This window comes from Amblyraja radiata, chromosome 24, assembly GCF_010909765.2.
Source record: "Amblyraja radiata isolate CabotCenter1 chromosome 24, sAmbRad1.1.pri, whole genome shotgun sequence".
NCBI lineage: Eukaryota > Metazoa > Chordata > Chondrichthyes > Rajiformes > Rajidae > Amblyraja > Amblyraja radiata.
The window spans coordinates 39554023-39568860 of NC_045979.1; the positions used below are offsets into that span (position 1 = coordinate 39554023).

Genomic DNA, 14838 nt, shown 5'->3' on the forward strand with positions numbered 1-14838 from the left:
AGTAACATTAGCAAATTTGCAGTTGACACAAAGCTGGGTGACAGTGTGAACTGTGAGGAGGATGCTATGAGAATGCAGGGTGACTTGGACAGGTTGGGGGAGTGGGCAGATGTATGGTAGATGAAGTTTAATGTTGATAAATGTAAGGTTGCCCACTTTGGTACCAAAAACAGGAAGGCAGATTACTATCTAAATGGCATCAAGTTGGGAAAAGGGGAAGTGCAACGGGATCTGGGGGGTCCTTGCTCATCTGTCTATGAAAGTAAGCATGCAGGTACAGCAGGCAGTGAAGGAAGCTAATGCCATGTTGGCCTTTATAACAAGAGGAATCGAATATAGGAGCAAAGAGGTCCTTCTGCAGTTGTACAGTGCCCTAGTGAGATCACACCTGGAGTATTGTGTGTAGTTTTGGTTCCCTAATTTGAGGAAGGACATTCTTGCTATTGAGGGAGTGCAGCGTAGGTTTACAAGGTTAATTCCCGGGATGGCGGGACAGTCATATGCTGAGAATGGAGCAGCTGGGCTTGTATACTCTGGAGTTTAGAAGGACGAGAGGGTATCTCATTGAAACATATAAGATTGTTAAGGGTTTGGACACGTCAGAGGCAGGAAACATGTTCCCGATGTTGGGAGACTCCAGAACCAGGGGCCACAGTTTAAGAATAAGGGGTCAGCCATTTAGAACGGAGACGAGGAAACACTTTTTCTCAGAGTGGTGAGTGTGTAATTCTCTGCCTCCGAGGGCGGTGGAGGCCGGTTCTCTGGATGCTTTCAAGAGAGAGCTAGATAGGGCTTTAAAAATAGCGGAATCAGGGGATATGGGGACAAGGCAGGAATGGGGTACTGATTGTGGATGATCTCAAAGGGCCGAATGGCCTACTCCTGCACCTATTGTCTATTGTCCTCTGGTGGGACAGGGGGAGAGGGTTAGAGAGGGAGAGGGGGTGGTGAGGATCTCTGGCACACAGACACTGGGAGGGTGCAGTTACAGGGCCGGTGAGATGGCACTGTGATCTCCACATGACCCCCTCCCCCAACCCTTCAGAGTAGTGTGGTCAGCCTTGGACGGGTCAGCATGTGATCGATGGGCCGAATGGTCGCCTGCTCTGTGGTCAGATTCCCAGGGCATGATTGGCTCTGTCTTAGTGTGGCTACAAGGGTGGAGAGAACGGCCACCACAATGAGGGTGGCCACAGTAGACCTTGTCCCAGCTGTAATCTCCAGGTAGCTGGGACACCTCATGGTTGGAGCCTGTCCAAGTGTAGGATCGGGACAGTCTCTGTTTTGCCCCAAAGTGGACTTGACTTTATGTGGGATTTGGGGCTGTGTCTAATCATGTCGGAGAGAGTAATCGAACCACTAACTCTTGCCATTCACCATCTAGAGAGCATCGTTGGGCGAAGTGGCCACCAGACCCAAACCACAGCTGGACATAAAGGTAAGAGCCCGTCCTAAGCGAGTCGTACACAGATCCTCGCTCCCTCCCTCCACCCCACCCCGTCCCTGGAGAGAAGGCAGGAGAATGGGGTTGAGAGGGGTTGACATTTTTGCAGTGCAGAGATAGATCTGCCTTGATTGAATGGTGGAGTAGACTTATTTGGGGTGGGGGAACGTTTGGCCAATGGCGCTGTGCAGCCGCGAGGAGAGGGGACGTACGTACAACAGGCCGATTATTCCTGTGATCGTGGCTACAACTTGACAGGAGAAAGAACCATTTACTGCACCGACACTAGGCACTGGAGCCACCCCGCCCCCAACTGTACAGGTGGTAAAAGGATAGCGTGTAATGGCACAGAAACCGGCCCTTCGGCCCATCTGCTGCTCCCAATCCCCCGAACCTGCTGCCTCCCTCTCTCTCTCCCCTCTCCCAGTCCCGGGCTACACCCGCTTTACCAGCGACGCGGGCGGTGACCGAGCGGCTGTTGCTGCTGTTGTGCTGGACGACAGTGAGGGGGGGGGGGGGTGGAGAGGATCTCTGGCCCACACACACGGGGAGGGTGCGGTTACAGGGCGGGTGAGATGGGACTGTAAACTCCACATGACCTCCCCCCAACCCTCCTGCCCGCTGAAGATAAGCGTTAAAGTGGGGGGAGGGGAGGAGGTGGGGGAAGTAGTGGGGGGTGGGGGTGGGGACTTGTCCAAATGGCACCGCTCCCCACAGTCTGTCTTGGCACAAAGCAGCAATGTCATTCTCACAGCTACATCACAGCTTGGTTTGTGAACAGCTCTGCTCATGACTGTAAGATATTACATCAGAATATGTAGGAAGGAACTGCAGGTGCTGGTTTAAACCGAAGATAGACACAAAATGCTGGAGTATCTCATCGGGACAGGCAGCATCTGTGGAGAACATGAATAGGTGACGTTTCACAGAGTGCTGGAGTAACTCAGCGGGTCAGGCAGCATCTGTGGAGAACATGGATAGGTGAGGCAAGAGTAAAGTTCTTTGGGGTTGAAAAAGGTGCAAAGATATTGAGTGATTAACGAGGCAACGTTCATTCTGCACGTTGTTTGTGCGTTGGGCAGGCCAACACGTGAGAATGGATAAAAGAGTTACAATGGGAATGGAGTAACAACTAATCACATGAGTGTGGGTGAAGTGAATGGGGTGTGTGTGTTTGTGTTTTCTGCAGCTGTAGATTGTGGTGAACCACCAAGACTAGAGAACGGGACCCACACTGGGAACGACTACAGCTTTCGCCAATATGTCTATTACAACTGCAATGAAGGGTAAGCAGTAATTCATCAGCACACCATGTTACAGTACAGACTCTTCACATGGGATTGGTCCTTCATACAACATGGCAGTAGAGGCAGGGACTATCACAACATGTGAAGGACATTTGGACGGGTACATAGATAGGAGAGGGTTGGATGGATTTGGGCTAAATGGGGGCAAATGGGACTAGTGTAGATGGGACATGTTGGTCGGCATGGAAGGGTTGGGCTGTTGCCGTGTTGTGTGACTCAGTGAATATATTTTTATATAAACGGGACATTTCTGTGTCCACCTGTTTGTTCTTCCAGCTACGAGCTGTTTGGCCGTCCACGGATACTCTGCACGTACGAGGGATGGACCGAGCTCAAAACTCGGTGTCAAAGTGAGTGACCACTGGACATTCCTGTCACCGGGACCGGGGGAGGGGAGGTGGTGACAGATCAAAGGGGGCGAAGCTGAAGGGAAATGTAGAATGGTTCATTGTTAGCTGAGGGGAAGGTGGCAAGGAGGAATACTGCCCCTTTACCACGGGTGTGACAGGTTTGTGTCTCTGTCTTACAGTAATACGGTGTGGCCGTCCACAACCAGTGGCCAATGGTGCTGTGTGGCCGAGAGGAGAGGGGACGTACGGACAACAGGCCGATTATTCCTGTGATCGGGGCTACACCTTGACTGGAGAAAGAATCATTACCTGCACCGACACTGGGCACTGGAGCCACCCCGCCCCCAACTGTACAGGTGATAGAAGCATAGTGTGTAATGGCACAGAAACCGGCCCTTCGGCCCATCTGGTGCACTCCCTCCCTCCTCTCCCTGTCCCAGTCCCGGGCTACACCCGCTTTACCAACGACGCGGGCGGTCATGGAGCGGCTGTTGCTGCTGTTGTGCGGGACGACGGTGAGACCCCCCCCTCCTCCCCGTTCCCCGCTGTCCAAGTCTGGTCAATGTTGTTTGTTCTTCTCCTCATCTACTCTCGCCGGCTGCGCCGTCATGTCCCCCCCGGGGTGTTGGGGGAAATGGGGGGTGGGGGGTGGTGAGGATCTCTGGCCCACACACACGGGGAGGGTGCGGTTACAGGGCGGGTGAGATGGGACTGTAAACTCCACATGACCCCCCCAACCCTCCTGCCCGCTGAAGATAAGCGTTAAAGTGGGGAGAGGGGAGGAGGTGGGGGAAGTAGTGGGGGGTGGGGGTGGGGGACTTGTCCAAATGGTTTGTGTCTCTGTCTTCGGCCCATCTGCTGCTTCTGCTCCCCCGAACTTCCTGCCTCCCTCTCTCCTCTCCCTCTCCCAGTCCCGGGCTACACCAGCTTTACCAGCGACGCGGGCGGTGATGGAGCGGCTGGTGCTGCTGTTGTGCGGGGCGGCGGTGAGACCCCTCTCCCCCCCCCTCTCCCCGTTCCCTGCTGTCCAAGTCTGGTCAATGTTGTTTGTGTTCCTGCTTCATTTCCTCTTGTGTCCCCCCTCCCAGGGGGCAGAGGGGGAGGGAGGAGGGTCTCACCATCATCCTGCACAACAGCAGCAACAGCCGCTCCATCACTGCCCAAAAAGCTGGAGTAACTCAGCACCATCACTGGAGAAAAGGAATAGGCGACGTTTCAAAGAATGCCAAGACCCTTCTTCAGATATTGACTAATCTTCTGGAATTACTTGAGGATGTGACAAGTTAAATGGATGAAGGGGAGCCAGTGGATGTAGTGACTTTCAGAAAGCCTTTGATAAGGTCCCGCACGGGAGACTGGTGACTAAAATTAGAGCACATGGTATTGGGGTAGGGTGTTGGCAGACAGGAAGCCGGCTCTGTGGCGCTGTGAGGCAGCAGCTCTACCCGCTGCACCACTGAATCTAAAGATATTTAGTTGCTTAGTATTTTTGTTCAACATATACATTCCTTCTTGGAATTTTTTGAGGAAAAGTAAAATGGAAGAAGGGGAGCCAGTGGATGTAGTGTATCTAGACCTTCCTAAAGCCTTTGATAAGGTCGCGCACGGGAGACTGGTGACTAAAATTAGAGCACATGGTATTGGGGGTAGGGTGTTGACATGGACAGAAAATTGGTTCGCAGACCGGAAGCAAAGAGTAGGAGTGAACGGGTCCTTTTCAGAATGGCAGGCAGTGGCGAGTGGAGTGCCGCAAGGCTCGGTGTTGGGGCCGCAACTGTTTACCATATATATTAATAATTAGGAAGAGGGAATTAGGAGCAACACTAGCAAGTTTGCGGATGACACAAAGCTGGGTGGCAGTGTGAACTGTGAAGAGGATGACATGAAGAGGAGGTTGCAGGGTGACCTGGACTGGTTGAGTGAGTGGGCAGATGCGTGGCAGATGCAGTATAATATAGATAAATGTGAGGTTATCTACTTTGGCGGTAAAAACAAGGGGGCAGATTATTATCTCAATGGGGTTAGGTTAGGGGGAGGTACAGCGAGACCTAGGTGTCCTTGTACACCGGTCACTGAAAGTTGGCTTACAGGTACAGCAGGCAGTGAAGAAAGCTAATGGAATGTTGGCCTTCATAACAAGAGGATTTCAGTATAGGAGTAAAGTGGTTCTTCTGCAGTTGTATAGGGCTCTGGTGAGACCACATCTGGAGTATTGTGTACAGTTTTGGTCTCCTAATTTGAGGAAGAACATCCTTGTGATTGAGGCAGTGCAGCGTAGGTTCACAAAATTAATTCCTGGGATGGCGGGACTGTCATATGAGGAAAGATTGTAAATACTAGGCTTGTATTCACTGGAGTTTAGAAGGATGAGGGGGTATATTATAGAGACATATAAAAGGACTGGACAAGCTAGATGCGAGAAAAATGTTCTCAATGTTGGGCGAGTCCAGAACCAGGGGCCACAGAATAAAGGGGAGGCCATTTAAGACTGAGGTGAGAAAAAACATTTTCACTCAGAGAGTTGTGAATTTGTGGAATTCTCTGCCACAGAGGGCAGTGGAGGCCAAGTCACTGGATGGATTTAAGAGAGGGTTAGATACAGCTCTAGGGGCTAGTGGAATTAAGGGATATGGGGAGAAGGCAGGCACGGATTATTGATTGGGGATGATCAGCCATGACTTCTGCTCCAAACTGGAGGATGAGACAGATGTTCGGCAGCTGTGGCGGGGCCTGAATGCAATTACCTCCTACAAGGCGAAACCAGGAGGCAGCTCGAATGTCGGTGAAACATCACTCCCTGACGAGCTCAATGCGTTTTACGCACGCTTTGATAGGGAGAATACTGATGTGCCTTCCCGAGCCCCCATTCGCTGTGATGGCATTTCAGTCTCAGTCACAGAGGCCAACGTCAGGAAATCCTTCAGAGGGGTGAACCCTCGAAAAGCACCTGGTCCTGATGGTATACCTGGTCATGTTCTAAAAACCTGTGCGGACCAACTGGCTGTAGTTTTTACGGACATTTTCAACCTCTCACTTCTGAGGTCTGAGGTCCTCACCTGCTTTAAAAGGGCATCAATTATACCAGTGCCCAAGAAGAGTAAGGTGACGTGCCTCAATGACTAGCGACCAGTGGCACTAACGCCGGTGGTGATGAAGTGCTTTGAGAGGTTGATCATGGAGCAAATCAACTCCTACCTCGACAAAAACCTGGACCCACTGCAGTTCGCTTACCGCCACAACAGATCAATGGTGGATGCGATCTCGCTGGCCCTCCACTCCGCACTGGACCACTTGGACAACAAAAACTCATATGTCAGGCTGTTATTCATCAATTACAGCTCGGCATTTAATACAATCATCCCCTCCAAGCTGGTTACCAAACTCGCAGAACTGGGTCTCTGCACATCCCTCTGCAATTGGATCCTTGACTTCCTCATTCACAGACCACAGTCTGTTCGTATTGGTGGAAATGTGTCAGCCTCGATAACAATCAGCACGGGAGCAACTCAAGGCTGAATGCCAGCCCCCTGCTGTACTCACTCTATACTCATGGCTGCTTAGCCATTCACAGTGCGAACGCCATCATCAAGTTCGCTGACGACACCACTGTTGTGGGACGTATCACTGATGGGGATGAGTCAGAGTACAGAAGAGAGATCGAGCAACTGTCCATATGGTGCCAGCGCAATAACCTGCCCTCAACACCAGCAAAACCAAGGAACTGATTGTGGACTTTGGAAGGATTAGGAGGGGGACCCACAGCCCCATTTATATCAATGGGTCAATGGTTGAAAGGGTCAAGAGCTTCAAATTCCTGGGCTTGCACATCTCTGAAGATCTTTCCTGGTCCGAGAACACTGATGCAATTATCAAGAAAGCTCATCAGCGCCTCTACTTCCTGAGAAGATTACGGAGAGTCGGTTTGTCAAGGAGGACTCTCTCTAACTTCTACAGGTGCACAGTAGAGAGCATGCTGACCGGTTGCATCGTGGCTTGGTTTGGCAATTTGAGCACCCTGGAGAGGAAAATACTACAAAAAGTAGTAAACACTGCCCAGTCCATCATCGGCTCTGACCTTCCTTCCATCGAGGGGATTTATCGCAGTCGCTGCCTCAGAGGCTGGCAGTATCGTCAAAGACCCACACCATCCTGGCCACACACTCATCTTCCTGCTACCTTCAGGTAGAAGGTACAGGAGCCTGAAGACTGCAACAACCAGGTTCAGGAATAGCTACTTCCCCACAGCCATTAGGCTATTAAACCTGGCTCGGACAAAACTCTGATTATTAATAACCCATTATCTGTTATTTGCACTTATCAGTTTATTTATTCATGTGTGTATATATTTATATTATGGTATATGGACACACTGATCTGTTTTGTAGTAAATGCCTACTATGTTCTGTGTGCTGAAGCAAAGCAAGAATTTCATTGTCCTATTCAGGGACACATGACAATAAACTCACTTGGACTTGATCACAATGAATGGCGGTGCTGGCTCGAAGGGCCGAATGTCCTCCTCCTGCACCTATTTTCTATGTTTCTATGTGACGAATAAAATTGACTTTGACATTGACATTGACTTTAGAAGCATATCTCGTCCGCCCCAACCATGATGCCTATCTACTAGACATTAGACTTTAGGGATACAATGCAGAAACAGGCCCTTCGGCCCATCTCTGTCCCTACTGTACAGGTGACTTACCTGCCACCCCCATTGCTGCTGCTGTTGTTGTTGTTCGTCTATCGTAGTTGGAGAAGACCATGACCAGTGTATTTGTTTGTGGGTCTGGAGGTGACTGGTGACCCATCTGGGCCCAGATATGGGACCCAGTTGTGTGGGCGCTGTAGTGGAAGTTGAATTGGCGCCAGCCTTGCGTGCGGTTCCTTTCCTCTCAGCTTCGTCTCAGCTCCACGCACGCGCTCATGTAGTGATCTTGCTTCACCCAGTTGGCCGGTCCAGAGCAAGCCACTCCCAAGTATTGAGATTGATGTAAGGTCTTTGAGGGACACTTTGAGGCCGTCTTTGAAGTGTTTCTTCTGCCCCACAACTGGGCCCTTGCCCTGACACCATTCTCCGTACAACAGCTGTTCTGGCAGCCGACATGGCCAGCACATCTGGCTTGGACGTTCTGGAGGAGGGTGTAGATTCTGGTGATGCCGGCCCGTTGCAGGACATCCGTGTCGGGGATTTTATCCGGCCACCTAATGTGGAGAAGTCTGCGGAGACAGATGTAGTGAAAGTGGTTGAGCTGCTTGGTGTGTCTGCTGTAGACAGTCCACGTGTCACAGGTATAGTCGAGGTAGTGAGAACTACTGCACGGTACACCTTCATCTTGGTGGCAACGCTGAGTCCTCTCCTCTCACAAACATTTTCACAAAGTCTGTCGAATCAACGCTGGCCTTGGAGATCCTGTTGTTGATCTCTGCACCAATGTTCACTGCTTGTGAGTGTGCTGCTGAGATATTGTCGACTGTCAGTAGTTCTGCCCCTTTACTGTGATGTGTGGCTCTTGGTTGGGCTTTCCAGCTGCGGGCTGATACATAACTTCAGTCTTGTTAGTGCTGATGGTGAGACCAAAGTTGTCGCAGGCCCGTGAGGTTCAGTCTATTTTGTGCTGCATCTCCTGCTCTGTGTTGGCGTTGAGGGAGCAATCATCAACGAATAAGTAGTGTCTGATGACTGGTCTCCTTCACCTTTGTCACAGCGTGTAGGCTCCTGAGGTTGAATCACCCACCGTCAGTCCTGTACTTGACGTGTAAATGATCCCGATCAGGCCCAGCCTGAGGAGGTGCAGGGCCCAATTGGGAGCAATTGGTCCAATTGGCTTAAGGCCGGCCCTGATCCCGACAGTCACAGACAGCATCAGTCAGCACGGCGGAGAAGACCATACTACAGTGTAGGGGCAAGTACGCAGCCTTGCTTCATGCCGTTTATCACTAGTTTGTCACTTCTGCCTCATCTCCATCATCCAATACTTTCACCATCATGCCATCGTGGAACTGCCGGACAACCGTGATCAACCTGCTCGGACCGCCAAACCTCTCCATTATCTTCCACAAACCATCTCTGCTCACCGTATCGAAGGCCGTGATAAGACCAACAAAGGTCATAAAGAGGTCACTGTGCTGCCCTTGCCATTTGCCCTGGATCTGATGTGCAGCAAATATCATGTCTACATCCACGCTTTGCACAGAACCAACACTGGCTTTCTGGGAGGAGAAGCTTATGGGCCTGTCCCACTTACGCAACTTTTTCAGTGACTGCCGGCACCCGTCACAGGTCGTTACAGGTCGCCGAAAATGTTCAACATGTTGACAATCCAGCGTTGACCAGAACAAGGTACGACTCTTTGGGCGACTACTCATGACCGTACAGGCTTCATGTACCCCGCAACATGTCACCAGGGTGTCACCTGTATGGTCGTGAGTCGTCTCCTCAGTCGCCCAAAGAGTCGTAGCATCTTTCTGGTCGCCGCTGGATTTTCAACATGTTGAACATTTTCGCCGACCTGCAATGACCAATGACGGGAGCCGGCAGTCGCCGAAAAATCAGCGTAAGTGGGACAGCCCATAATCTGCTCGAGGTTTTGCATACGTCGGCTGAGCAGAACGTGAGCCATGAACATCCCTGTTACAGGCAGGAGGGAGACACCACGGTGATTGTCACAAGATTGGCGGTTGCCTTTTCTCTTGTAGATGTGGATTATGCCGGCATCTCTCAGCTGTTGTGGGACCTTCCCTTCATTCCACATGGACTGGTATAGTCATTCCCACACTCCCCTCCCCACCCCCTCTCCTGTTCCCACCCCCCTTCCTACCATCTCTCTTAACTCCCCCCCCCCCCCCACCCTACTCCTGCCCCCACTCCTTGACCCCCTTCTCCCCTCCCAGCAGGAGTCTAGAGTCTCCCCGCCCCCAACTGTACAGGTGACGAATAGCGGTGATGACCCAACTGTCCCGACTGTCTGTGTGGGTGTGTGTCTGGGTTCGTGTCTAGGTGTGTGGGTGGGTGTGTGTGGGTTGTGTGTGTGTGGGTGGGTTGTGTGTGGGTGGGTGTCGGTGTGTGGGTGGCTGTGTGGATTGTGTCTGGGTGTGTGGGTGGGTTTGTGGTTGGGTGTGTGGGTGGGTGTAGGTGTCAGGGGTTATAGAAACATAGACAATAGGTGCAGGAGTTGGCCATTCAGTCCTTCGAGCCAGCACCGTCATTCAATATGATCATGGCTGATCATCCACAATCAGTTCCTGCCATCTCCCCATATCCCTTGATTCCGTTAGCCCTAAGAGCTAAATCTAACTCTCTCTTGAACACATCCAGTGAATTGGCCTCCACTGCCTTCTGTGGCAGAGAATTCCACAGATTCACAACTCTCTGGGTGAAAATGTTTTTCCTCATCTTAGTCCTAAATGGCCTACCTCTTATTCTTAAACTGTGACCCCTGGTTCTGGACTCCCCCAACATCAGGAACATTTTTCCTGCATCTAGCCTGTCCAATCCCTTAAGAATGTTATATGTTTCTATAAGATATCCTCTCATCCTTATAAATTCCGGTGAATACAAGCCCAGTCGATCCATTCTTTCATCATATGTCAGTCCCGCCATCCCAGGAATTCTGGTGAACCTACGCTGCACTCCCTCAATAGCAAGAATGTCCTTCCTCAAATTAGGAGACCAAAATTGCACACAATACTCCAGATGTGGTCTCACCAGGGCCCTGTACAACTGCAGTAGGACCTCCTTGCTCCTAAACTCAAATCCTCTCGCTATGAAAGGCAACATGCCATTTGCTTTCTTCACTGCCTGCTGTACCTGCATGCTTACTTTCAGTGACTGATGAACAAGGGGAGAAGGCTGGAGAATTAGTTTGAGGAGAGGACAGACAGTGCCCGAAGATGTTTGTGAAATGGAACCGGTGACATGAACTCGCTGGAGTTTAGAAGGATGAGGGGACACCTCATTGAAATTTACAGAATAATGAAAGGCCTGGATAGAGTGGATGTGGAGAGGATGTTTCCACTAGTCTACGACTAGAGGTCACAGCCTCAGAATTAAAGTACATTCCTTTAGGAAGGAGATGAGGAGAAATGTCTTTAGTCAGAGGGTGGTGAATCTGTGGAATTCTTTGCCAAGTCAGTGGATATTTTTAAGGCAGAGATAGATAAATTCTTGATTAGTGCGGGTGTCAGGGGTTATGGGGAGAAGGCAGGAGAATGGGGTTAGGAGGGAGAGATAGATCAGCCATGATTGAATGGTGGAGTAGACTTGATGGGCCAAATGGCCTAATCTTACTCCTATCACTTATGACCTAGTTAGTCATAGACAGACAGAGGCCATCACTGAGAGGGAGTGAAGTGGCCCATGGGGGGGGGGGGGGGGGGGGGGGGGGGGAGAGAGCAGGAACTTCAGAATAGTGTGGTCAGTGTTGGACTGGTCAGCATGTGATCGATGGGCCGAATGGTCGCCTGCTCTGTGGCCAGATTCCCAGGGCATGATTGGCTCAGTCTTCGTGTGGCTACAAGGGTGGAAAGAATGGCCACCACAGTGAGGGTGGCCACAGTAGACCTTGTCCCAACTGTGATCTCCAGGTAGCTGGGACACCTCAAGGTTGGAGCCTGTCCAAGTGTAGGATCGGGACAGTCTCTGTTTTGCCCCAAAGTGGACTTGACTTTGTGTGGGATTTGGGGCTGTGTCTAATCATGTCAGAGAGAGTAATCGAACCACTAACTCTTGCCATTCACCATCTAGAGAGCATCGTTGATCAAAGTGGCCACCAGACCAAAACCACAACTGGATATAAAGGTAAGAGCCCGTCCTAAGCGAGTCGTACACAGATCCTCACTCCCTCCCTCCACCCCACCCCGTCCCTCCCCCTCACCCCCCACCACCCACCCACATGGACACACTGAAACCATGCGCAAGAGGCAGTTCAGAGCTGTGATGGAACACTAGATGGGAAGAATGCAACACTGGCGCAGCGGGTAGAGCTGCTGCCTCACGGCACCAGAGACCCGGGTTCCATCTCGACTACGGGTGCTGTCTGTACGGAGTTTGCACGTTCTCCCCGTGACCTGCGTGGGCTTACTCCGGGTGCTCCGGTTTCCTCCCACACTCTAAAGACGTGCGGGTTTTTTGGTTAATTGGCTTGTTGGGCTGAAGGGCCTGTTTCCGTGCTGTATCTTTAATTCATTCACTCAACTCTGGAAGTTGAGGTATAATCACCTTGCCCTTGGCTCAGTGGCCTGAAGGAAGGTTCCTCCCTCACTAGCCCTCATCATTTTGTTTCTGTAGCAGCGATTATTGGTGGTGTCATCGTCATCATCGTCGTTGCAGGCCTCGTTGCCCTCGGTTACTACTGCATTTGGAATAATTGGAAAACAGGGTAAGAAAACATTTTCTGTCCTTGCGTTTCTCGTCAGTATGTTTGTAAACTCGGTAAAGAGGCACGGTGGTGGCGCAGCGGGTAGAGCTGCTGCCTCACAGCGCCAGAGACCCGGGTTCCATCCCGACTACGGTGCTGTCTGTACGGAGTTTGCACGTTCTCACCGTGACCTGCGTGGGTTTTCTCCAAGATCTTCGGTTTCCTCCCACACTCCAAAGACGGACAGGTTTGTAGATTAATTGGCTTGGTATAAAATGTAAATTGTCCCCAGTGTGTGTGTAGGATAGTGTTAATGTGCGGGGATCGCTGGTCGGTGCGGACTCAGTGGGCTGAAGGGCCTGTTTCCGCGCTGTATCTCTAAACTAAACTAAACTAAAAGCCAGCACGATCCCACCGGTCACTGGCGGAGGATGGGGGGGAGTTTAGCGGGAAGTCGGGAATTACAACCAATACACCTCAAGATTAAATATTCTTCAGGAAAATATTGGTCAAACATTCTGATTCCCCGTCCCCAGTGTGGAGTCACTGGATCCTTGATGTGACGCTGTGTTTCTAGTGTTTATGTTCCACAGCTGGACAAGCCGCACATCTGGACTAATGAGTCTGTAGCTGAATGCAGGTGCCCCACAGCTGGACATCACACCCATCCCACATCTGGATATGGCCCCTCCCCACAGTTGGACATCTGTCCCCACAGCTGGATATGGACCACAAATGGCTACGGCCCCTGCACATTTGGACACCAGCCCCCACAGCTGGATACCGGCCCCGCCACATCTGGACACCGGTCCCCACAGCTGTATACCGGCCCGCTCCACAGCTGGGGTCGTCATGATGCAGCTTTATAGGACATTGGGGTGCAGTTCTGGTCACCCCATTAGGTTGAAAGGTGTGGAGTTATGGACTTGGACCCTGAGATTCCCCCGTACATCCCTCCGATACAAAGCTGCCGAGAGACAGCGCATCACTAATCTTTGTCACGGAGTTTGACAAGTTTAAGTGTTCACTACATTCTACATTGCCATTAGTTTGATCATTTTTCTCTCTATTTAGATCCATGGGCTTGGAACAGGAAGCAAAGATGGCGACATGTTCACTATCTACAAGGACAGCAGTGTAACGTCTCCACCTCAGACGTTTATCTCTCCTCTGTTAATGACAAAATAGAACTTAATTTATCCCAGGAGGGAAATTAATGGATGAAAAGTGTGGTCGAGGGGAATTGGGAATCACTTATTTTGGGAAGGAGATGAGGAGGAATTTCTTTAGTCAGAGTTGACTTAACTCTTGACTTGACTTAAGTGAGTTTATTGTCATGTGTCCCAGATAGGACAATGAAATTCTTGCTTGCTGCAGCACAACAGAATATTGTAAGCATAAATACAGAACAGTTCAGTTCAATATACACATAAATAAACAGATAAAGTGCAATAGGCTGTTACAGTTCAGAGTCTGTTTGTTGGTGAGTTTAATAGCCTGATGGCTGTGGGGAAGCAGCTGTTCCTGAACCTGGATGTTGCAGATTTCAGGCTCCTGTACCTTCTACCCGACGGTAGCGGAGAGATGAGTGCGTGGCCAGGATGGTGTAGGTCCTTGATGATACTGCCAGCCTTTTTGAGGCAGCGACTGCGATAGATCCCTTCGATGGTGGGGAGGTCAGAGCCGATGATGGACTGGGCAGTGGTCACAACTTTCTGCATCCTTTTCCGTTCCTGGACGCTCAAGTTGCCGAACCAAGCCACAATGCAACCGGTCATCGTGCTCTCCACTGTGCACCTGTAGACGTTCGAGAGAGTCCTCTTTGACAAACCGACTCTCCGTAATCTTCTCAGGAAGTAGAGTCACTAATGTGCTTTCTTTATAATTGCATCAGTGTGCTGGGACCAGGAAAGATCTTCGGAAATATGCACGCCCAGGAATTTGAAGTTCTTGACCCTTTCCACCATCGTCCCGTTTATATAAACGGGATTGTGGGTCCCTATCCTCCCCCTTCCAAAGTCCACAATGAGTTTCTTGGTTTTGCTGGTGTTGAGAGCCAGGTTATTGTGCTGGCACCATTTGGTCAATCGGTCAATCTCACTACTATATTCTGACTCATCCCCATCAGTGATTCGTCCCACAACAGTGGTGTCGTCAGCGAACTTGATGATGGAGTTCGCACTATGTCCGGCTATGCAGTCATGAGAGGGCGGTGAACCTGTGGAATTCTTTGCCACACATATCCCTAATGAGCACATACCTAGCGGGTCAGGCAGCATCTCTGGACGTAAACACCTGGTCCTCCCCAGCCTGAAATCTGCAACATCCAGGTTCAGGAGCAGCCTCTTCCCCACAGCCATCAGACTATTAAACATGAC

At 50.8% G+C, this 14838-nt stretch overlaps 1 protein-coding gene across 1 annotated transcript in view; it reads left to right on the forward strand.

The window, feature by feature from the left end:
• The window catches only part of cr1 (complement C3b/C4b receptor 1 (Knops blood group)), a 791565-nt gene that overhangs the window by 590859 nt on the left and 185868 nt on the right, over positions 1–14838 (forward strand). Inside the window, exon 26 of the mRNA XM_033042238.1 lies at positions 3281–3457. Coding sequence (XP_032898129.1) covers positions 3281–3457 — 177 coding nt within the window. The remainder of the gene's footprint in view (positions 1–3280; positions 3458–14838) is intronic.